At 39.7% G+C, this 25123-nt stretch overlaps 2 protein-coding genes across 3 annotated transcripts; both read left to right on the top strand.

Moving 5' to 3' along the window:
* Nucleotides 1-2108: 2108 nt before the first annotated feature.
* On the top strand, nt 2109-2984 carry LOC121634749 (homeodomain-interacting protein kinase 1-like). Of its 2 annotated transcripts, XM_041977653.1 has the most exons (4): nt 2109-2192; nt 2309-2377; nt 2473-2654; nt 2742-2984. In XM_041977653.1, the coding sequence occupies exons 1-4, from the start codon at nt 2151-2153 to the stop codon at nt 2791-2793; spliced, it is 345 nt and encodes a 114-aa protein (XP_041833587.1). In that variant the 5' UTR covers nt 2109-2150; the 3' UTR covers nt 2794-2984. The 2 variants fall into 2 exon arrangements, 1 of the variants encoding a protein (XP_041833587.1); XR_006009286.1 differs by having other exon boundaries at nt 2111-2658.
* Nucleotides 2985-15114: 12130 nt separating this feature from the next.
* On the top strand, nt 15115-18624 carry LOC121634740 (C-type mannose receptor 2-like). Its single transcript, XM_041977643.1, has 4 exons — nt 15115-15137; nt 15456-15776; nt 16504-16796; nt 16880-18624. Exons 2-4 carry the CDS (start codon nt 15482-15484, stop codon nt 17072-17074), a joined length of 783 nt encoding a protein of 260 aa, XP_041833577.1. The 5' UTR covers nt 15115-15137; nt 15456-15481; the 3' UTR covers nt 17075-18624.
* The last annotated feature ends 6499 nt before the right edge of the window (nt 18625-25123 follow it).

The raw sequence follows: 25123 nt of genomic DNA, 5'->3' as shown, positions 1-25123 counted from the left end.
TCTTTCAGAGATTACATGATGATCTGATTAATGGAAACATGCGTTCCAACAGATTGTACCTCTGGCAGAATCCATCTACCTCTCTCAGGCTTAAACACTGATTTAATTTAACACTTTATCTACATCACGTGACCTGGAGTGACACCTCGGTAAGTTTAATCATTTTTCCTACTGACACGGTAAAATATCAAACCCAGAGTCAAGATTTTATTAATATCACAATGTTGACATAAATTTATATGTTTGCTGAAATAAATCACAATTAATTCTGAATGTGAAGCTCAGAAGTTGCTTGTTCAGAAGTTACAATATAAAATTCTGAAGAAAATTCAGTTTTATTACTAAAAAGAGAGAGAGGGAAAAAAGAAAAATAGAAAACTCTTTAAACTCTTTTTCTATGAACATGGCATTTGTAAATATAGAAAGAATAACAACAATAAACACAAGCTATGGTGTTTGCAGGTATGTGAGCATATTTAAACAGGTTTAAATATGCTAATTCCTTTTTGTTGAATAATGTTCACTATAAACATGTATGTCATTGGAAGATTATATCAGTGAGCAACATTTGTTGGTCTTTAATTAAGCTATATTTAGTTTAATCTCTGGATTCAATATCTTTATCCATCTTTAAGATGAAAATGATCAGTTACATAACTGATTGTCAGTTTTATCTCTAAATCAGCAAGAACTTTTTTACGTTTTTACCTCCAATCTTCCAGAAATAAAAACTAACACCATGTACAGTCACAAAAACTTTGAGATCCCAGTGGGAAAACTGATCTCATCTGCATCATGGGACTACGAGGTGCAGCATCTCCTGGGCTCTGGCAGCTTCGGAGCTGTCAGCCAGTGCAGAAAGGTGGCCACTAATGAAACAGTGGCCTTAAAAATACTCAGGAACAGCACAAGCATTCAAGATGGGAAGAAAGAGGTGCAGTAAAAACTATTTCAATACACATTTCACATATTTGGACAATCATTCAGAAACTTTGACTTGACATCTCTCAAACACTTTAACTGACCCCCTAGGAAGCCATCTTGAAATTCATGAGGGGACTCAGCTCGGAGAAGTTTAACATTGTCGTGTGGAAAGACTCCTTCAGCTATGAAGGATTCTACTGCCTAGAGTTTGAAAAACTGGACATAAATCTGTTAGACTTTCTGAAGAGGAGCAAACTTGAATCTCTTAAACCGATGGAGATTCGCCCCATTGTCCACCAGGTTAGTTTTCTAATGCAAAGTACTAATGCATGTATACTGCAAAGTCCCAGTAGTCTAAAACAGGCAAATAGCTCAGTTAACAGTTTGTGTTATTGGTGGGACATGTTAATGGATGAAGAAATGGAGTTTTTAAATATTTCTACAGTCTAACAGTTGATTTTCCATCATCCCAGCTGGCCGAAGCTCTTAACTTCCTGAAGCATGCAGGCGTTGTTCATGCTGATCTGAAGCCAGAAAACATCATGATGGTGGACCATTTAAAGCAGCCTCTGAGAGTCAAAGTCATTGACTTTGGTTTGGCCATCAAAAACCCTGCGGCACATGTGGGTAGAACACTTCAGACCCTGTGGTACAGGTAACTGCCAGCACATATTTTATACTGCAATGAGCTGTGTAATGAAAACTAAAACATACTATTATCTGATGTTTATTCAACGTTACAGTGACCAAACCCTGTAACCATGTTGAGTGAAAACTAAAGAAGTGTTTACTTCTCACCAAGTCATGGTGTTGTTGTTTGTGTTCCTCTTAGAAGTCCCGAGGTCCTGCTAGGAGCTTCTTTTGATGAAGCCATAGATGTTTGGTCTCTGGGTTGTATTGCTGTGCAGTTGTTTCTTGGCACTCCACTCTTCCCCTGCACTGATAAATATGATTTGGTCAGTATAACACTCTAAAGTCAGTCCACTGAAAATACAACAGAAAGAAGGTCTTTGTATCACAAGTTATGAAGAAACAAAACAACCTTTAAAAGACTGGGCTAAGATCAGAAATATTAAAGACTGACTTATAGACTCTGTTTGAATGTTCAGTTTTCCCCAGAGTGACCCAACATTGTGTTGTACCCACAGATGAGACAAATCGTTTGCACAATTGAAAAGCCACCAGACCAGCTGTTAAACACAGGGCTGCATACAAGATCTTTTTTCATGAAACAATATGGAGAAGAATCCAACCCGTGGAGATTCATGGTAACATCCACTGACAGCTTTAAATGCTTTCATTTATTGTCCAGATTTCTTCATCCTTGCTTTGATCTGTCACTACATTTGGAAGAAACAATCTAACTCAAGCATTTGTTTTCCAGTCAGTGACTGAGGAGGGGCACGTTAAGCGCAACATCCGTCCAATTTCCTGCCTAGATGATCTGAACATGGTGGGACACCTCCTTAAGGTTCAGTTCAATATGAGCAAGTATTCAGAACCAGTTCAGATGATCTTATGGTTTAGTTTTCTCTGCTCCCACCATAGATGGGTTGGAAAGTCTTGGGAGAAGATGCGGACGCAGACAGCTGTGACCAGACCATCTTCATCCAGCTCATACGTCAAATGCTGAAGGTGGATCCTGCTGAAAGAATCAAACCAAACCAAATTCTTCAGCACCAATTTGTCACCATGAGCCACCTGGTGGACAAATTTGGTAACAGCTTCCAGTAAGTGTGTGTGTGTTAAGACATCTGTGTGACTATACTGTAGACTATGCAGAAGGACGTTTGACCACACGACACCTTGTCTTGCAGTGTGAAATCCTGTGTGGAGTACATGCGAAATGTGCAGGGTGACCATCAGTAATGGAGATGAGGCTCAGTTGAGCCTTAGCACTTGCCAGGCTGAGGGTCCTTCCATCATGGGTCAGTCTGATAGAAGAAAAGCTAAGAAGAGACCAAGAGGCACTGATGATGATGATGATGAAGACTGCAAAATGTAAGCTAATTAGCCATTGACTCTAGCACTACTAATGAGTGCATCTCCCACAAAAGAAGTAAACAAGTGCATATGTGAAAGTACTAGCACTGAGATTAGAGAGACCTAAACAATGTTTTGATTAGCTTAGCTTAGTTAGCTGGCAAGAGATATTCCATGGATATTTGGAAAGCTTTGTGTAAAATCCATTCCACACTGGAAAAAAAGAGAGAAAAAAAGTTGGGTGAACATGAAATAGTATAGCATCCAGCTGCAACATTTTTTTATTTTAAGTAAACTCAACTAAGGGGTTTCTGGTGATGTATGAACCCCAGTAAAGAGGGTAACTCACTTTAATTTAGCACATTTATGACGACCATTCAGGTCTGCACGTGCATTTGAACTGAAACAACTCAAGTTGTTCAGCTGAAAATATCTCTGAAAGGTTGAGGCAGCTAATGTTCACAAGTTGCCTCAACTTAACTGCGTGAGTAAATCTGAACAGCAGTCTCCAGTTTGTCCAACGTCTTCTCGTTTTGATTTAAACTCTTATTTTTGTTTGTTTTTTTGTTGTTGTTTGATTGTTTGTTTGTTTACTCAAAAATGTTTTGCAACTGGTTGTCTTACTTTTTAAGTTTTCTCAACTACTCTTTCTTCAGGTGGGAAGTCTGTATTCCATCCATCCATTTTTTATACCCAAAAAATGAGTATAAACTAAAGACTACAACTAAAGAATGAGTAGTTAAGAAACCTGAAAAAGTAAGGCGACCAGCTTGTGAACATAGTTGTGAACATGCTGTGAACAAAGTTATTCTATCCTATCTTACCCAGAACCCCATACTAAAAAAAAAAAAAAAAAAAGAAAAAAGAAATCTCAAACTTTGCTAAAAGTTCACTCAACTTTTTTGACAACTTTTTTTTTCTGTTACATTGACTTTGGATGGAGGAGGAAGCTTTCACATGAAGAAATGTCTCTGGGATTATTAACTGGAATTGAGCTCATGAAGCAAAAAACAACATATTTGCTTTTTAAATGTGCACATGCTCAGAAACTGATGCTGATCAGTGAATTCAAGATGCACCATGGAGCTGATGGACAGAGGTTTTATCTGAGCACATTTTGTGAGATCTCTGCTGTGTTGTGCCCCAAAGTCAAATCACATGGGACAGAGTCAAGTACATGAACAATTATGCTGAGAATCGAGCCAGCTGCCTTTGTATGCATGACATTGTAAATAAAGTCTATTCTCAGCTTTGCAAGCGTCTCTGCAGCTTCTTTCATGTTGCCACCAGACTGTTCATGCTCCACAACCAGCGTCAATAAATGAAAAAATTAACATGGAAGCAGATTTAAAATGAACCCTGAAACCAAAGGAAAAACACAAAACAACTACATCAATAATAAATTAATGTCAACTCCTGCTAAATTTTCCAGTTTTGCCAATCCTCCGACTGCAGGCTTGGATAATAATTTAAGACATCAGAGCTTAAACTTTCATTACATGCAAATATTCTCTGATAAACTTATCTTAGAAGCAGATGAAACCGATCAGTTTTAGGCCTGGATGACTTTCCATCTTTGGATGTGAATCTTAAAGTATAAATTTCTCTTAGATTCCAGTAATCCCATAAGGAGAGAAAATAGTGTAACAGAAAAGTAACATCTGGCTACACAGAGGCAGAATGTTGTTTACTATCTTAATAAAATGAGCATCACAGACAGAGATTGTTCATTTGGAGTTTGAAGTTTACAATCAGAGTCCAAAATCCTGCCTTGTCACGCTGATCTGTTTACACTTTATCCATTTCATTTTACTTCAGAATGACAGACCACCAGCCAATCACCAAATACATGTTGTGTGAGTAATTAAGTACCAATGCTCAGAAGTACATATACAAGTACACAGGAGACAAAAACAGTCAAGACTGCTGCTGCAGACATAAGTTGGAGCTTGCGAGAGTACGTCTGAGGACCCTCCCCATAAGCAGCTGAGCTGGAGAATAGTCCATGCCAGTTGTAGGTGTGTTTCTTGAGTAGTGCAAGATGAGGGTCTGTGTTTGTTTGCTGAGCTTTCTTTAGTAGATGCTACACAGTCTATGGTTCTTTCAGCCAGTCCATTAGACTGTGCATAGCCTGGACTGGAATGCGTGAGCTTCATGCCACATAATTTTGCAAAGTCTCTCATCTTCTGGCTTGCAAACGGGATATGACACACCATCTCTTCTGGTATTCCCAGTGTAGAGAAGACAGATTTCATTCTGCTGATGACAGTGTGGTTTGTCTCTGATGTTCACCACTTTAGGGCATTTTGAAAAGTAATCTACAATAATCAGGAGTGACTCAAACATGCGAGCTCCAACTTTAATCCAAGGAAGTTCAGGAATTTGATGTGAGGTCATTGGTTTCTTCTGGTTTTCAGGTTGGAACTGCTACCATGTTGCAGAGGTTTTTTCAATGTCTCTGGTCATCCCCGGCCAGTACCAATGCATCCTTGCCAGGGCTTTGGTCCGTTGCATCCCTCGATGAGCTACATGTAGCATTTTTAAGCATGTCAGATCTCGTGGTACTGGGTAGAATGATCCCGTCTCCTGCAAACAGTATTCCACCTCTCACTGTTGCACTGAGTATACTTTCAGATTTTCTAGCTTGTAATACATGCCTGTTATTCCAAATGGGGGTTAAGTGTGAAGTAACATCATGTGTATACGTGACTTTCCAACTCAACAGGACCTATTTATAAAAATGAACACAAGCTTTAAGTCCACCTTTGACTGTGTTCACATCCAAGCTGTGAACAGGTTTAATAACTGGATTCCTTCTTATCAGAGGCTCCAACAAACAATAAACAAATGAATAAATGAAACAAAAATGAATAGATAAATAAAAATGGAAAATAAGATTCTTTAGAATGATAAAAACAGCATCACTAATGTTCACTGAATCCACTGCATAAATAGTGCAGCCGGCCCCAGCCATGATGGAACAGCAGACCAGCAGACTGGAGGACACACATCCAGCTCACCAACACCTGCTTCCTTAGCAACACTCTTCAGCTGCTCTCCAAAGTTAGTACGGACTTTCTTAGCAGGACCCAGGACATCCCAGTGCTGACTCCACAGAGATTTAACCGGATCAGTCTCATCCCATCCTCTGCTTTTCACAAGGTACTGCAAACCCAACTGACACCTTCTAAGGCTGAACGGGAGTTCTCCCATTCCACCAACAGTGCTGAAATTGGTGTGGTAATAAAAGCTCCGCTGCACACTCTCAAAGCCTTCGACTGAATTACATCCAGCTTTTTCAACACAGACGGAGTAGCCGACCCATAAGCTGCACAGCTATAATCTAAGACAGACCTGATACTGGCCCTGTATACCATCAACAGCACCTCAATACTAGCTCCCCAGTCAGACCCTGCAAGATATCGAAGGACATTAATAATCCTTCCACACTTCACACAAAGTTTCTTAACGTGAGCTTTCCAAGTCAGTCTCTCATCAAGCCACATCCCCAGAAATTTGAACTCTTTAACTCTCTCAAGATTCATGCCATAAATCCTCAAATCTACATCCCGAACAAACCTATGCCCAAACACCATGAACTTAGATTTGTCAATAGAGATCTTAAAACCCCAATCATCAACCCAAGCACATATTTTCTCCAAAGCTCCCTGAACTTGCTCCATAACATATTTCAAATTCCTACCCCTTTTCCAGATGGTACCATCATCAGCAAATAAAGACAACCCAAACCCTGTCCCTACACCACTAGACATACCATTTATCAGGACATTAAACAACACAGGGTTAATAGCACTCCCTTGTGGGGTACCATTTTCAACCTCTACCTCCTCAGAGAGCACCTGTCCCAACCTCACTAGTATTGTCTTTTAATCAAAAAAATCCATGATCCAATTAAACATCCTCCCATGAAACCCAGCATTGAACAGGGCAATCAACAGCCCGTCCCTCCACAGCATGTCATAAGCCTTCTCAATATCCAAGAACACAGCAACAACCCCCTCTCTGTTGGCCATAGTTCTTCTACTATCCACATCCAGCCTCAAGACAGCATCCATGGTCGATCTACCCTGCCTAAACCCACTTTGATAACACGCAAAAAACCCACTCTTCTCCAAGTGTTGAACTAACCTGTGTGTAACCATGCGCTCCATTATTTTACACATAACTGAGGTCAGGGCTATGGGTCTATAAGAACCTGGATCGTTAGCCTTTTTCCACAGTTTAACAATCGGGATGATAGTGGCATGCTTCCATTCCTTAGGTAGATAGCCATCCACCCACACCATGAACTGGAATATGTATACACGTGCAATGATTTTTGACCCTGAGACCAACCAGGCCCACGGCTTTCGATGGGAGGGGGCCAAAAGGGCCTCCTCTACTTGCCCGAGGCCCCAAAGGGGTCCGGGGGGGGGGGGGGGGGGGGGGGGGATATGTTTCCTAAAAGTGCTCCGATTTGACTGCCGTTCGCAGTATATATATATATAAGGTTGAAAGTGACGAGGTACAACACAAATGCTATGGCAAGGGGGAGCCAGGATGCCAGGTCAGGGGGGAGTTAACAACAAGTCCCCAACCAGAGATTGGGTACGAAGCCCCAATAAGCACAATCATCAGAGACTGACCTAAAAGATAAGAGCATGGCAAAAATGAACATCAGGCATCCCCGACACCAATTACAGAGGCTGAGCGAGGCACCATCGGAAAGTCTCCTGGAAGATGTGAGTGCAGCTTTGAGAACGATTCCTACAATGACCATCAATGAAACCAATGAGCTGATCTACAATGGAATCTGTTGGTTTTCCTTAAACTGGCTATTGTCCATTATAAATTGGCTTGTACTGGTGTCTGTAGAGTGCCCTGAAATGACATTGTTTTTAGCCTGCTGCTCAGCTTTTAATTTTCTGTGCTACTGTATTAATTTATGTTTATTAAGAGAAGATTCTTATTAGTGAGAATGATTTTTATTTCGATGTATCAGACAGCAGAAACTAATTAAAGCTTGCAGTTTAAACCTTGGTTTCTGCACCACGTTAATGTTTATAGATTAAATGTACAAGCACTTACCAACACACACACACACACATACACACAGGCTAACTTGCTTAAACACACACAATCCCTGTCTCTCTCTAACACACACACACACACACACACACACACACACACACACACACACACACACACACACACACACACACACACACACACACGCACACACACAAACACACATACATACAGCCCTTCACACAAAAAAATGCACAGACAGGACGTTCAACGTACTTCCTAGATACTCATGTCTCTCAACACACTTCAACACGTCTTTTTGTTCATCAATTTAAGTAAAATATTTTTATCATTTATCTTCTCAGCTATTATAAACTACAGTATATGTCTGTTTTCAAATACTACAGGATCCATCAGCTATAACTTCACATTTCTACTGGATTACAAAAGCTTTTAAAATGATTCAATAAGATTATAACATTAACTTGTCCTGTCTAGCATGGTAGCGGCAGAATTATACTCTGGCTGCTGTGTTGTGTCGAACAAATTTGCTTTGCCAAGAGGAGCTTTATGGGTATGAGGCTCCGCTTGGTAATTTCATTTTTATTTCTTTTTTTATTCAAATATATTGTTTTATCTTATTTGGGATTATGGAATTTATGTAATCTCACTGGACCTGACCGTAGGGGACAGAAAAAAAAGACAGAGATGTAGAAGTTAAAAGGAAAGTGGAAAAAAAAGAAGAGGAAAGGATTCACTCAATTGGCTTTTTCATATTATCGTTTCTTCCTATCAGCCCAAGTTTACATGTCTGCTTCTAGTTTGGCCTCATCAGTCTTGAATCATTTACCTTTATTCTCTAAAAGTGTAATTTTTTATCCAAATCAATTCTTTAAAACAAATAAGTTTTGATTGTTTGTGTTCTCAAACACATAAATATTCAAATACCCCCAAGCCTTGTTAACAAGCAAAACACTGAATTTGATAAACAAATATGTGTTGTGTACTGCTCCCTTTGTTTTGCTAGCTAATGTCACATTCTCATTTCTTTGTGAGACAGAAAGTAAATTTTCTACCACACGCTTTATTTCATACTGAGAAGAGGAAGAAGCCATGATGCTTTTATTTGTTGTGAGTTCAGAGTAAAACCAGGATCCAAGTGTGGACATAGAGCTGAGTAGAAGTGAAAGGTTTATTATAATTCACTGGTGATGAACAGTGGAATGAGGAGGGTGTGACAGGCAGGCAGGTAGACAGGTAGGCAAGTAGGCAGGCAGGTAGGCAGACAGGGTTTCTGGGTTTCTGAGAGGAGCAAAGCAAAGATTATTGTAAGCAGGCTGAAGGTCAAGACAGACAAAAATGTAGAATAGGCCGAGAGCTGCTATCACCGGGTAAAGCAACAATCTGGAAATGACTGGAAGGCTGAGCCAGTCTAAATACTGCTGCTGCTGATTGTGGATAAGGTGCGGGTGAAGATCCTGGTTGCCGGTGAAACATCCATGCCCACCATAACCACAGAGCAGGAACATGGACCACTACCCCAGTCTTCCAGTCCAGGGAAACTGTCCCCGATGTCCACGTGATGCTGCAGAGGCATGTCAGCAAAGAGAGCCCTACAACATCCAGAGCCGTAAGGAACTCTGGGCGGACCTCTTCCACACCCTGGAGCCCTGCCACGGAGGAGCTTTTTAACCACCTCAATGACTCCAGCCCCAGAGATGGGAGGGTGAACAGCAGGGTCCCCAGACTCTGCTTCCTTATTGGAAGATGTGTTGGTGGGATTGGTCTTCAAAGTATTTCCTCCACCACCTTATAACGTCCCGAGTCGAGGTCAGCAGCCCCCATCCCTATTACATACAGTGTTGCTGGAGCACTGCTTTCCCCTCCTGAGCTGCCAGATGGTGGACCAGAATCTCCTCGAAGCTGTCTGGAAGTCATTCTCCATAGCCTCTCCAAATTCCTCCCATAAGGTTTTTGCCTTAGCGACCGCTGAAGCTGCATTCCACTTAGTGGTTACTGCCAAAACAGGCACCGACAACCTTACGGCCACAGCCGGAGATGGGAGTTGAAACTCTTTCTGACAGGGGATGTTCCCAACAGACCCTCACAACACGCTTGGGTCTGCCAGGCCTGACTGGCATCCTCCACTATCTTGGCCAACTTCAACACCAGGTGGTGATCATTTGACAGCTCCGCCCCTCTCTTCACCCGAGTGTCCAAGACATACGGCCACAAGTCCGACGATACGACAGTAAAGTCGATGATCAAACTGCAGCCTAGAGTGTCCTGGTGTCAAGTGCACATGTGGACACTCTTATGCCTGAACAAGGTGTTCGTTATGGACAATCTATGATGAGCACAGAAGTCCCATTAAAAAACAACATTCACATCAGGGGGGTTGTTCCTCCCAATCGTACCCCTCCAGGTCTCACTGCCATTGCCCACGTGGGCACTGAAGTCCCCAGCAGAATGAGTGCGTGCCTGGAAGGAGCGATCTCCAACACCCCTTCCAAGGACTCCAGATAGGGTGGGTACTCTGAACTCCTGTTCAGTGCATAAGCACAAACAACAACAACAACCTGAAGGCGGAGGCAGGCTACCCTCTCGTCCACCGGGGTAAACCCCAACGTACAGGCACCAAGTCGGGGGGATATAAGTGCGCACACCTGCTAAGCACCTCTCACTGGGAGCAACTCCAGAATGGAAAAAGGTCTAGCCCTTCTTGAGGACAGTGGATCCAGAACCCAAGCCATGCGTTGAGGTGAGTCCAACTATATCTAACCGGAACCAATCAACCTCACGCACCAGCTCAGGCTCCTTTTCTGCCAGAGAGGTGACGCTCCACATCCCTAGAGCTAGCTTCTGCAGCCAAGGATCAGATAAAAAAGATTGTATTGATTCTAAGCAAATATCAAGAGAAGTCTGCAAATTCTACAGTAACCAAAGACTAAAATGCTCTTCAAAACTGTAATGAAATGGATTCCTAAAATTAATGACTGTGACATAAAAAAAGATTTAGATTGCTCTCCTGGCCCAGATCGTATAGCAGAAAACTTTTACAAACATTTCTTTAAAGGAATACATTAGTAATAAAAAAACTGATGACAACAATGAAGCAATGACTAATAAAATTATTACCTGAATCAGGTAAAGATAAAAGAATTACAATTTATATGCAGATTATAAGATCATTACATCTGCTTTTACAGCTCGATTAAAGGACGTTCTGCTTAAAGTCATTTATCCAACTCAATCAGGATTCCTTCCAGGAAGATCAATACATACCAATGTTGGATTAGTTCAGGATCTTAGTGATTATAGACATTTAATTAATGAAGATGGATTTATACTCTTCTTTGACATGTGTAAGGCTTTTGTTTTGGTTGAGCATAATTTTATTTTGGAAATATTCAAACACTTTGGATTTGGTGATAAATTTTTTAACATTATTATCATGTTACACATTGATATTAACAGTGGTGTTGTTTCAGAAGGAGCATGTCCCAGGTTCAGGATAGGAAAAGGTATAAGACAGGGGTGTACTCTTTCACCTCTTTGTGAACTGCTGGCAAATTCAAGTGTTGAAGGACTAGCTATAAATGGGCAACATTGGTTATTAGCCAGTTAGTAGATGATACAACAATGTTTCTCAAAGACAAAAAGCAAATTCCTGTTGGATTACAAACAATAGACCTATTTTCTCAAGCCTCAGGATGACATCTGCAAACTTGTGAGTAGTCATGGCTGCCCCCACACATCACTATGGAACATTCCTTTAACAGAAGAGGTCAGATATTTAGGAATCAGGATAACTAAATGTTAAGAATCTGGAATTACACACAATATTCAAAATGCTATTAAAAAATCCAAATTAAACTAAATGGTTGGCTTGAAAGAGTTGTATCTCAGATCACAATTCCTAAAAAATTAATCTATATCCAGGTTGATTTACCCTGCACATTCATTAGCTGTCCCTCCATAAACCATAAAGATAATAAATTTAAACTTTGCCTTTATTTGGAAAAGGTAAGATAAGATGAGATAAGATAAGATAAGATCCTTTTTTGATCCCACTGTGAGGAAATTTCACTGTTACATCAGCTCAAACACAAAGTAAACAAGACAAACAACATACAAAATTAAAAAAAAAATAAAGACACAAAAAACAGTATGTACAACAAATATTAAATAATAATAATAACAGAAAAGAAACAAACAGTATTTATATACACAGCATCACCCAGTGTGATGTGCAGTGGTGAGGTAAAATTACACAGGTGAATATGGATATATAGAGGATATGAATTAACTGTATAAGTAAATGAGTGGAATGAAAATAGATCATAAAATGCATAGCTAGGGCATCAGTAAACATCAGTACAACGATGAAAACATTAGTAAATATCAGCCCAACTGAGATATGAAGAAGTTTGTTGCAATAGCAGAATTATAGTGCAACATTAAATAGTAAACACTCTTCATTGCTGCTGCTTGCCTGCTGTCATTGCTTTTCTGAAAGAAAATAATACTGCGAGAAGTGTAAACTTAAATATGAAATAACACAGTCAGCTGTTCATTGCACATAAAAACAACGGACATCCCCCGTGCAGTAATCCCCGCCCCGTCATGGACGAAGCTTCTCATAGAGTACGACAGGACCAATACCAACTTTTTTCTTGTTCTTGCAGCCTCGAGAACAAGAACAAACTTCTTGCTTCTTGCAGAGTATGTAACAAGCTTAAGAGATTAAACAGTTTTATTCTGAATTTTTTTCATCATACTTTAATCTACATGTTTGGTTTAGGTTTAAGTGAAAACTCTTTTGCACTGAATCAGATATAAAACCTTCATCCTGAGCTACGCTGTTCAGGTTGAGGTCATCTGATTTGGTTCTTCTCTTCAGGAATTGTTGGGAGTTTGGTAAAGTGATGGAAAACTGGATGTGAATCCTGTTAGATTCATCTTTCAGTTTTCATCCTTCATCAGGGATGATGTGATTTTTGTTGGCCTTAAATTTTTGAAGAGATGGAACCTTTTTTTTTAATGTTTAAGCCATAAGAGCCCGACGTGACATATTTGTCACATACAGTTTCTGAGACATTTACTTCAATTTATGGTGTAAACTTTGCTCAAAATCCTGTTGAACACAATCTGATACTTGTTTTCTGTCCCCTAATAGATTCCCAGAAGCAAAAAACCACATTATAATATTTTTAAACTATCACATGGTAATAAATGGTAGATATCCCCCACAAAAAAATAAAATTTTTTGTTATATTTTGTTAAAGGGACAAATAAAGACCTCATATATTTTAAAAAAATAGACTTTTCTTACCATTTTTTCATGGGTCGGGCCTTAGAGGGTTAAACAATAAACTAATGTAAACCATCAAGACTGCCTCCACATGTTCACGTTGTAGAATTGTGTAAGTTTATTTTTTGGGATGTTAACTTTTGTCAATTTCTGCTGCTTGTGATAAACCCAGAAAGTATTTCCTAGTGGAAAACTGTAATGAGAATAAACTTTCCTTTATCCTTCTTTTTAATCCTACTTTTTCTAGCAGAAGAAAATTTGCTTAAAGGTGCAGTATGTAACAAAATCCAAGGTAAATGACAGAAAAATTGAATATATTAAAAACTGTGTTTGTACTGTTTGTATCTAATCATTTTACTAAATTAGCTTATGTTTTGTCTTAGAGCAAGCCATTTATATCTACTTGTTGTGGGTCCACAAACAAGGCAGCTGTGTACTACGGAGTCTCTGGATGGACAAACAACTCCTCTTGAAAACTGCAGTACCAGCTTTGTTTGAAAGGTGCTGGAGTACCGTTTAGAATACGTAACACCAAAAAGGACCATAGACAAAAACAGTACACACGTATATGATTTCGAAGTACTTACTGTGGCCTATTGCACAAAAGATTAAGTCGGGAAATGTTGGTCATCTGGATCAACTTCTCCATGATATTGTTACATAAAGGCGGGGTACAGGAAACAACTAACTCACTATTTTTAATGTTTTAAAAAAATAAAAAGTTGCATGCTATCTGGAACCTTCTGAATAAGTTGTATAATATATATATCTATATATATAGATAGATAGATAGATAGATAGATAGATAGATAGATAGATAGATAGATAGATAGATAGATAGATAGATAGATAGATAGATAGATAGATAGATAGATAGATAGATAGATAGACATTTTCTTAGCAATTAGGAGTAATATTTTTAATAAAGAGACATTACAATTTAATCTGAATTTATTAGGGAATATTTCTAATATTGTAAACTTTGCAGACACACATTTTATAACTTCCTGGTGGAGACAAGGTCCAGGTTCAGAGGACCTTTGACCGAAATACTATTGGTTATTTTATGAGGACATTTTTAAGAAAATTCCCGTAAAAATATGAAGCCAGGATAAAAGACACACAGAAGTCCAAATGCAGTTTTTCTTTGTCTTTGTGGAGCCTTGGTTTAATTTCTTTTGTTTATTATCAGTAATATTTAATTGTGGATAGAGAAAGAATAAATCAAAAGTGGGCTTGAGCTACATTTACAGAAGCCACTTATTAGCCAAATAGTGAAAATATGGCACAAAGAAAAAGAACCAGTACAGAAAATAGGTAGAAATGTGTTTGTATAATACGGCACCTAAATGGACAACCAGAAGCAACAGTCACCACACCGCCTCTAACATCACGATACAGTCACTGTGCAAAGTATCTATTATCAAAAAGCTTGATTTTAAATATCAAAACATACAACATATTACACAAACAAAATTACAAAACAATATTTAAAACAGAAATAAAACAGTTCCCTACCTAACACATGGAACAGCCTCCAACATGCATGTGCCTTTCTCTCGTTCCATCACCATGAACACTCCTACAACGAAACATGGATTTCATCCAGTTTATTAGACAAAACTCAATCAGTCAGGAGACACAATGACACAGTGTGAGGCTCCAGCTGGAATGAAAGGACTAAAGAAGAGATGCAAATCTGAACTCAGTGGGGAGAAACAGAGGCAGGATGGTGACCTCCAGCATAGTGAAGGTTGAAGGTTACTTTGCATATCCAGGTAGGTTTGGTGCTGTGCTGTGATTGGACAGTGGCGTCTTTTTACTGAGCGCTCTGACAGAGAAGCATCATTACCTGAAGCAGAGCTGGAAAGCTGTCTTCCACACTGAGGTGAGTACTTCTGTAAACAGGTCTGGATTGTTGAGGCTGATGGAGCAACAGGATGTTTTTATTTGTTTGTTTGTTTTTTAAACACACACACACAAAAAAATCAGTGTGTGATCAGTTTGAAATACTTTTGAAAATGATTATTCCATAAAATCTAGATCATTGCTCCTAGAATCAGCCTTTTACATATTTTGCCTTTATGTTCCTCGATGATTTTAAACCTTTTAATTTGTAAGAACCATTTTTAAACATGTTTTTTGTAATATGATGATTATGTAAATTTTTCTGAATTGTTAAATGAATGTTTGAATGTGACTGCAGGTTTAGGGAAATACTTAAGTAAAAACATGATGAGGAACATTTGCATCTTCTTCCTGCTGCTCGTCCTTCCTGTCTGTGGGCAGCAATCAAGGCTCAGAAAAACCAGCTTTATACAGTATCATCTAGAAAAGACCTGGAACGAAGCTCAGTCTTTCTGCAGAAAGAACCACACTGATCTTGTCACTATCAGAAATGAAGACGAGAATCAGCTGATAGCTAATGACAAGAGCTGGATCGGATTGTACCGAGAGGATGAGAACAGTCCATGGAAATGGTCCAGCAGTGGAGAGAATGCAACCTACTTCAAATGGGGACATAATGGTGAGCAGAACTAATTTAATGATGTAAAAGTTTTCAGGATTTTAGTTTAGTTTATTTTCATTAGATCATGTTAATATTCATGCTTCACTCAGTCATTTTTCTTTGAAATGTACGTGATGATCAAACAGAAATCACTTTTTTAAAGATGCACTAGAGAACTTTGCAATTTTCTGTGATGTTCACTTTACCAAAAGCTAATTCAGCATCCATCTTACCTGCACTGTGAGATTTCTCCAGCTAGTAAAAGACAGTCTTATCTTGACTCCTGTTCTTTCCTTTTCTCTCTTTCTTTTCCCCTCTTCCTCTGGTAATGTCTTCTTGTGTTTCTGTGCTGAATCCACCACGGTGCACATTCAAAACGGCCCCTGTGTTTATACCTCTTTGCTAGCATGTAACACGTGTAAAACAAATGCATGCTGGATGAAAACGTGGTATAGAGCAGGTTTGGGACGCTGCTGGGCAGTATAAGATCACTCAAACAGCTTGACATAGAAGATGAAACATTAAAAATAGGAGAGTTTCAAAGAGAGAAATTGGATAAAAACAAGATGTGTCCATCTAAGCAAAGATTTTTCCTGCCATTTATTTACAATTTCAGCTAAAATCTGTTAACAAACTTTGTTACATGTATGATGGCCTTCATGGAGCTGGAAAAAAGATTTTTTCTTAGTTTTAGAAGATTGTAATCAGAACATCCACATCTGTTCTCTTCTCCTGTTTCTTACAGAACCAAATAACCCAGAAACTGAACTCTGTGTTGTGAGGTGGGATAAAGATGACTGGAAAAATGACGACTGTTCGAAGAAAAATAATTTCCTGTGTTATGGTGACAATCTGGTTCTGGTGATGGAGAACAAGACGTGGGAGGAGGCGTTAGACCACTGCAGGTCTCTGGGAGGAGAGGACTCAGAGAATCCAGACTCTGTGTCCTGGAAGCCCAGCTACGACTTGGCCACCCTGATGACTGAAGATGATCATGACTACGCACGAGAGGAAGCACAGCAGGCGACCACTGATGAGGTGGGCCACTTTTCTCCACGGTGTTGGTGTTGTTGAGCAGCTTATCCTCTGTGTTTATACGGATCTCTGCTAAATGTTGCTAGGTGTGGACGGGTCTGCATTTCCTGGGTGATGGCTGGTTGTGGGTGGGTGGAGAACCGGTGCAGTACCAGGATATTCCAAGCTGCCTGGCTTATGGCTGTGGTGTCCTGGAGAAGAACAGCAACACATCCTTTGGGCTCAGAGCCTGCAGTCAGAGAAGGAACTTCTTCTGTTACAAGAGGCCTGAAAACGACTGAAAGCCACTGGGCTCATCTATCAGCTGCTTCTCCCTGCTGTTAATAACAACACCAGGAGTTTAGAAACACTGCTGGAATCTCTGCAGCTCATCCACAAGTAAACACTCTTCATTGCTGCTGCTTGACTGCTGCCATTGTTTTTCTGATAAAGAATAAAACTGAGAGAAAAATACAAACTTAAATATGAAATAACACAGTCAGCTGTTCATTGCACATAAAAACAATCTCCCCTGCAGTAATCCCCACCCCGTCATGCACGAAGCTTCTCGTAGAGTACCACCAGACCAAACTTCTCACAGAGTATGTAACAAGCTTAAGAGATAAATGCTCCTCTGCTGCCACCTTCAGGAGTCTGACAGTAACTGCAGCATGTTTGTTTATCTCAGTAAAGCAGCAACAATGAAGGAACTTTACTTAGTAAATGCTCCACATAACTACTCTGCTTCACATCACTGGAAACACACTCAGATGTACAAACACATATTTGATAAGAAGTTTGAAGTTAGACAGTAAAACAGATCAGTGGTGGATCAGTAGAGTCTGTCCTTCACTGATTAGATGACAACAGTTTAAATAGTTGAAAATCTATTTCAGTGTGTGAACATCTGGTGGTTTTATTAAAACATGAACGGCAGGTAAAAGCAGGCAAAATACAACACCAGTGGATTATAATACATTTACTGGAGTGAACTGGAGTAGAAATTTAAAGTGTGTCTTTAACTTTAACTCATCACAGTACTTGTTTTCTACAGTTCAGAGGGAAATTCTGTAATCTGTTCGTCTTTTATTTAAATGTTATGATCTTTTTTCTATGTAATATTAGGTTTTATATTCATATTTGTAATTAGATTATTTAGCCGTTCATTTATGAAGTAGTTAAGTGTGAAACACTTTAGATGATTTGAAAGTTTTATTCATATTTGTTTTGTCATAATTTAATCTACGTTTAATTCAGTGCAAAATAGTTTTCACTTAAATCTAAATCAGATATAAAACCTTCATCCTGAACTATGCTGTTCAGGTTGAGGTCATCTGATTTGGTTCTTCTCTTCAGGAATTGTTGGGAGTTTGGTAAAGTGATGGAAAACTGGATGTGAATCCTGTTGGATTCATCTTTCAGTTTTCATCCTTCGTCAGGGATGTCCCCTAAAAGATTCCCAGAAGCAAAAAACACATTATAATATTTTTAAACTATGACATGGTAATAAATGGTAGCTATCCCCCACAAAAAAATGTAAATTTTTTGTTATATTTTGTTAAAGGGACAAATACAGACCTTATACATTTAAAAAAATTAGACTTTTCTTACCATTTTTTCATGGGTCAGGCCTTACAGGGTTAAACAATAAACTAAACGTAAACCATCAAGACTGCCTCCTCATGTTCACGTTGTAGAATTATGTAAGTTTATTTTTTGGGATGTAACTAATGTCAATTTCTGCTGCTTGTGATAAACCCAGAAAGAATTTCCTTGTGGAAAACTGTAATGAGAATAAACCTTCCTTTGTCCTTCTTTTTAATCCTACTTTTTCTAGCAGAAGAAAATTTGCTTAAAGGCCATAGAAAAAGACAGTACACACGTATATGATTTCGAAGTACTTACTGTGGCCTGTTGCACAAAAGATTAAGTCGGGATATGTTGGTCATCTGGATCAACTTATCCATGATATTGTTACATGAAGGCGGGGTACAGGAAAGTGGGATGGTTATGATATAATTTACGAGGGAGATTTATTCTGTGAACCGAGCCTGCTAAGTTCCAGGATTTATTTAATCTCATCCGTTATTACAACCAGCAGTCACTACAAATGGAAACCAATATTTATTCGATTGTCCGCTACACATTATCACATTCAACTAGATCCATTGTCATTATTTAATGATTTTAGATAAATGATTTTACATTCATTAGATAATTTAGTTTAGACTCTATATAAAATGCACTTCCCATATAAATACACAGCTAACTCACAATTTCTGTATTAAATACGGACAAATCAAAGCAATTAAACCATGAGCTCCGTTCAAACGTGAACTTACACAGAACAGGGGTTCCCAAACATTTTGAGCCCCGACATCCAAGTTAACGTACATTACGTACACTACGTACACTAACACACGCACACATAATATATATTTATACTTTTTTTTCTCTCTCTCTGAAATTGTTGTGGGACCCCAGTTTAAGAGATAGAAAAGATAGAAAGCACAGAATACAAGCATATTATACAACACTAGAGAAGACAGACATTCACAGAGGTCTGTACATAATACACCCTCATGTCTGCACACTGTAATAAATGCAGGACACGTCCAGGCGCAACTAATTAATGGACATATGAGTGGATGCAGTCACCTCCTGGCAGGCCTGTGTACACAGTATACAGCACACACATCATACGTCATCTTATTTGGTTCTTCTCTTCAGGAATTGTTGGTGATGGAAAACTGGATGTGAATCCTGTTGGATTCATCTTTCCGTTTGCATCCTTAGTCAGGGAGGATGTGTTTTGTTGGCCTTCAATCTCTTAAGAGATGATGCCTGTTTTAACATTTAAACAATAAACAATTTAAACAAGGCATGTATACGTTAGGATGAGCGGGAGTGTGCAAGGAAATAGGTGTGTGCATGTGTTTCTGTTTGTGGTTATGGCGGGGTTAAGTGCACTTGTGGGGGAGGCCTGGGCGGGCCTGGGGGTGGGGTGCCGTGGGTCTGCCGCTGTCCCCATCCTCTCATTCCCCGTTAGGGATGTGGGAGGGTGATGGCTCACTGGCTGTGGTTCCCTCTGGACGTACATCCCCGGACCCCTCTTACTTCCCGCTCTCTCTGTCTCACACACACACACACACACACACACACACGTAGGGAGTTGGGAGGCATGGAGCCATGCGGGGTGGAGAGGAGGGGGCCATTCAGTGGTCTCCTTGGATGCACCCCGTGGCGACTCGCCTCTCAGTTTTAATTGCACCGAGACACCTAAACACAAGAAACACAACACACAAACAACACCTGGGGGGCATGGCATGCGGTGCATGTCGGGCGGGACCACTTAGGTGGCTCGGCTCATTGCGGTCACTGCCCCTCAATTTTAATTGCACACAACACACACTGCATAAACAGTCAGGAGTGTGTGGGCGGGCGGGGGGATGGGTGGTTGCCAGCGCCCTGGTTCCCGGGGTGTGCGGCTGGAACATCGGGGTGTGTGCTGGCCTACGCCGGGTGGCTGTCTGGGGGGGCCTGTTCCTCCTCGGCATGTTGCGGGCCCTCTGCCTTTGGGGGGTGGGGCGGCCACCTCTGGGCTCCTGGGCTCTTCGCTTGGGCTGCCCCGGGTGGCCAGACCCTGGTGTGGCCGGCGGCTGCTGATCTTGGCCCACTGGGACCTGTGCCCCAAGACCGTGGGGGGCTCTTGCTGGGGCTCTCCTCTGCCGCCCTTCGGGTGGGGCTGGAGTCGTCTTCGTGATGGGGTAGCTTGGGTTGGTGCTACGGGGCTGCTGCTGAGGGCCCAGGTCTCTGGCCCTGGTCTGCCTCTGGCCTCCGTAGAGGCGTGGTCGCATTTGCACGATCTCACCTACCACTCTTCATCACTAATCACTCCTTATTCCTCATCCTCTGCATGCTGACACAGTCACTGAGTTGTCCAGTGGGTTTTTATACTAAGCGATAATTCTTTTGTTTATATTTCCTGTGAGTTAGTATCTGGACGTTGTTGTGTCGTTTTGATTTGGTTATTATTTAAAAACTCTTAATGACTAGCAGCTCTGTTTTTTCTGTGTGTGTGTTTCTGGTTTTGTTTTTGTAAGCATTAAAAGAAATTTTTATAAAAGAAATTTTCTGGTGTGTTCATGTACAGGTGTAACAGTTTGTTGTCTGGTGATGGTGTGGATTGAAGGGTCGTTTCCTTCTGTCTGTGATGTTTTTGTCTCCTTTCTTCTTTCCCTTTTGCTCTTTTTGCTATTTTCCATCTTTTTCTGTCCCCTCCGGTCAGGTCCAGCAAGATTACATAGATTCCACGATTCAAAGTAAATAAATAAATGAATCAGATTATCAAGAGGAGCCTTACCCATAGGCCTCCCCTTGGCAGAGCAAATTTGTTCAGCATGATACAGCAACCAGATTATCATTTTGCTTGCTATGATGCTGGACAGGACAAGTTAAAACAAACAAACAAACAAAAAAAAAAACCATTTAAACAATAAATGAAATGTAAACCATTAGGACTGCCTCTACATGTTCACTTTGTAGAATTGTGTAAATTTATTTTTAGACCAACATGAAAGAAAAAACACTCACGAATGAAACTCACCATTTATTTTCTCTTTTCATCCAAGTAATAGATTACTTTTTACATGTACTTTTAAAAAATGTAGACGTGGTCTTCACATACACGTATATTATTTACAGTTTTTGATATTTAGTGCTGCTAGTGTTTTTACTGTGTATTTACTGTGACGTTAACTTCTGCTGCTTGTGAGAAAGCCGGAAATAATTTCCTTGTGGGAAACTGATATGACAATGAACCTATTATCCTTCTATCTAATCCTACTTATTCTAGCCAGAAGAAAATTTGCTTAAAGGTGCAGTATGTAACAAAATCCAAGGTTAATGACAGAAAAATTAAATATATTAAAAACTGTGTTTCTATCTGTCTAATCACTTTACTAAATTAGCTTATGTTTTGTCTTAGAACGAGCCATCTATCTGCTGTGGGTCCACATACAAGGCAGCTGTTATATTTGTACCGTGGTGTACTACGGACTCTCTGGATGGACAAACAACTCTGTGTGAGAACCTTCTGAGCTGTAAAACTGTAGTACCAGCTTTGTTGGAAAGGTGCTAGAGTACTGTTTGGAATAAGGAATGCCTAAAAAGGACCAAGCATTGTAACAGATCACTGCCCTTCATACTTCCATGTGTCTTTTATGTTGCCATGGTTTTGTAGTCAATTCATCCAATAGTGGGCAGTACTGAATTTAGAGTTCACTACCACGTTCTGCCATCAGTTTCAGACACCATTTGGTGGCAGGAATGCACCACTGTAAGGTTGATATAAAGTTGATTGCAAGCACCTGAAACACACACACAGCTTACACACACAGATTATTTCAAATCCCATCACTGAGAATGAGCACTAGAGAGAACTAGAACCTGTATGTACTCTGTCCAGTACCCCACCTTCAGTGGTGGAGTCCAGCGGCAAGCCGTTCTATGTGGAGGATTTACTGGATTAACTGTTAACATTGAACCAGTTGAGGTCCAACCTGAAAACCCTGCTAATCTTTGTGACCCGTCTACAGCCTTACCTGATCCTGACAAAATACCTACCGTAGGTTCTCCTGAAGAGTCTGATCCTGTAGAACTGTCTAATGACTCTGACGTAGCTGCCGTTACTCTTAGACGTTCACAGCAACGAAGAGCACCACCTGAAAGAATACAGTATTCCACCCATGGTAATCCGTTGATTTCGGTAGTTCAAATAATGTTACATGGTTTGTCTGACGCTTTGTTGGTCAGTCATTACTAACAGTCTTAGTCATTCTGTCCTTCTACCACCTGTTTTTATATGCACCGGGACGTGCACTTTTTTTTTTTTTTATTGAACAACCAAATAATAACAGAACATTCATGACAGCACCTATAAACAGAAGAATGAGAATAAATAAATAAATAAATAACATCCAGCCAGTTAATGACATTACAAAAGTGGGTCACTAAACTACATTAGTGCAGAGAGAGAGAAGCAAAAAAAAAAAAAAAAAAGAATCTGTTATAGGAATAATGAAAGAAAATATTGGGTTCATTTCAGATGGTCAGAATTACAAAAGCAAAAAAATAGAAAGAAAAAAAAGAACAAACATGAGATTTTCATTTATTTCATTCCAGTTTCTATAGAATTTTAGAATGAATCTATAGGATTCATTCTAAAAGTTAATCCACCTTTTTGTAACAAGCCTGAAATTTCATGTGGCACATGAGATAACACTGGTTACCATACTTGTTAAAAGTATGCATTTTTTCCCTTTAGGGCAGCAGAAAGATTCTCGATTGGCAAATCATAGCTCTCTGTACCATTGTGTGACTGTTGGTGGATCATCTTTGATCCACTGAAACAGACAGCATCGTTTAGCTAATAGGAGTAGTTTTGTTACAAGAAAATGCTGTGAGGGGTTAAGATGAAAATTTTCTGGAGGGAAGCCCAACAAAAACATTGTGGCCTCCCTTTTGATTTCTGTATGTAAAATTGTACAAAGCTCTTTTTCAATGTTGTTCCAAAAACATGCGATCACTGGGCATTGCCATATCAAATGAAAATATGTTCCCACCTCCTTCTTACATTTTTTACACATAGGAGAAAAATCAGATCTATATTCACTGAGTAATTGTGGTGTGTGTTGTGTCCTATGGAGAATTCTATATTGGCTTTCCTTTAACTGACTGCATAAGAAGATTTTGCTTTACTCCAAAATACTTTGGACAACTCTTCCTGAGTTAATTTAACTCCAAGATCTTTTTCCCAAGTACTACAGATCTTATCGATTCTATAAGGATCCAGATGCTGCACTTCTGATAAAAATAGGATTTTTTTTTTATATTTGGTGTAAGAAAAAAGTTATCAACAGGGCTCCTAGTGTATTTGTCATCAAGAAATTTGCAGTCAGTAAATAAAAAAATGGCTAATCTGTAAATGCAAAGAAATCAGTGGGGTATATTCCATATCTAATTTGAAGTTGTTTAAATGATATAAGTGTCTCTGCTTCAAACAGGTCCCCAACTGTTTTGACCCCTTTTGCAAACCATTTTTCAAATACACCTTTCCCTTGGCCAGGTAAGAAAACGTTATTATAAGACATGCACTTTTTAAGGCGGGAAGGATGTAACCCATATGAAAATTCCTCCTAATGGTCGTGTTATATAACCATAATTGGTTTCCAGGTTGTCCATGATGGAACAATTTGGTCACATGACACCTGTTCAGCCAATCCCATTCTTTGTAGCCTCCATACAAGCCTGTGTTAATCTGTGTTCTCCAGATTATGGGAGTAAGGCAGTGGGAAGGCTGCAACATATGCTGTTAAACCACTGCCGATGCCAGGGTTCTTGGGTGGACGGATTTTTAAGAGGACTGGCCAGGTGTGTCCTGTTGGGTACAAACCCTCCTGAATGGCGAGCTTGACTCACGAGTCTGAACCCTACACCACACAACAACCTTCTGCAGTCTGGTAGGAGGTTGCTGCAAGCCAGCCCACTTCAACGTTTTTGCCCTACTCATTATCCACATTCACACCAGTTGAGTAGCGCGCATTTGGACATTTGTTCAATTCTCATGGACTTGGTTTTGTTATTGGACAATTTATACACATTGCATTGTGAAATGTGAACAGAGTGATTGTGGTATAAATTTGATATCCTTTATGGAGCAATTCCAACTGGGTTGAGTGTGCATATTACCTCATTAAGTGTTGTGAATCATCTGGTTGTAATAATTCAACTCCTGAAGTTAAGCCTTGTTAACATGTTTTTTTTTTTTTTGTTTTGTTTTTTTTTTTCTCCTGCGGATTGTAAATATTGTACATACTGTCATTTTTTCACTAAGGCAAAAAACCCACTAAAAGTCAAAATCTTGCCTGTGTGTTTACTGTACCTGCACCTCCCAGAGCTGATACCTACATCTTCTGATTCTGACCTCAGACACCCTTCTGCTCTCTCAGCATTGTTTATGCATGCTACACTGAGTTCTACTGTTGTTTTTCTTCCATTTAATTTCACCGAATGTTGATTGCTGATCAACATCACTCAAGATTATTTTTCTTACTGGAAGATGATGATTCCCCACTATCCTTCCAGTTTTTAGTAATGCGTTGGACAGTTCTTAACTCAGTTTTAGTAGCTGTTTTAGATGTTTTCTCCGCTTGATGCCAATGATTTGAAACTGTGTTTTTCCACATGGCTGTTTATGAGAAGCCACAACAGGCTGTTTATGAGAAGCTCCTCATTACATCAGTTGAAATTAAATAACTTTGTCCCAGCTGGAAGATCATCACCCATGCAGT

The sequence above is a fragment of the Melanotaenia boesemani genome, chromosome 2 (assembly GCF_017639745.1).
Source record: "Melanotaenia boesemani isolate fMelBoe1 chromosome 2, fMelBoe1.pri, whole genome shotgun sequence".
Classification (NCBI taxonomy): domain Eukaryota; kingdom Metazoa; phylum Chordata; class Actinopteri; order Atheriniformes; family Melanotaeniidae; genus Melanotaenia; species Melanotaenia boesemani.
The sequence above is the reverse complement of the archived record's forward strand: the minus strand, read 5'-3'. Positions and strand labels throughout refer to the sequence as shown.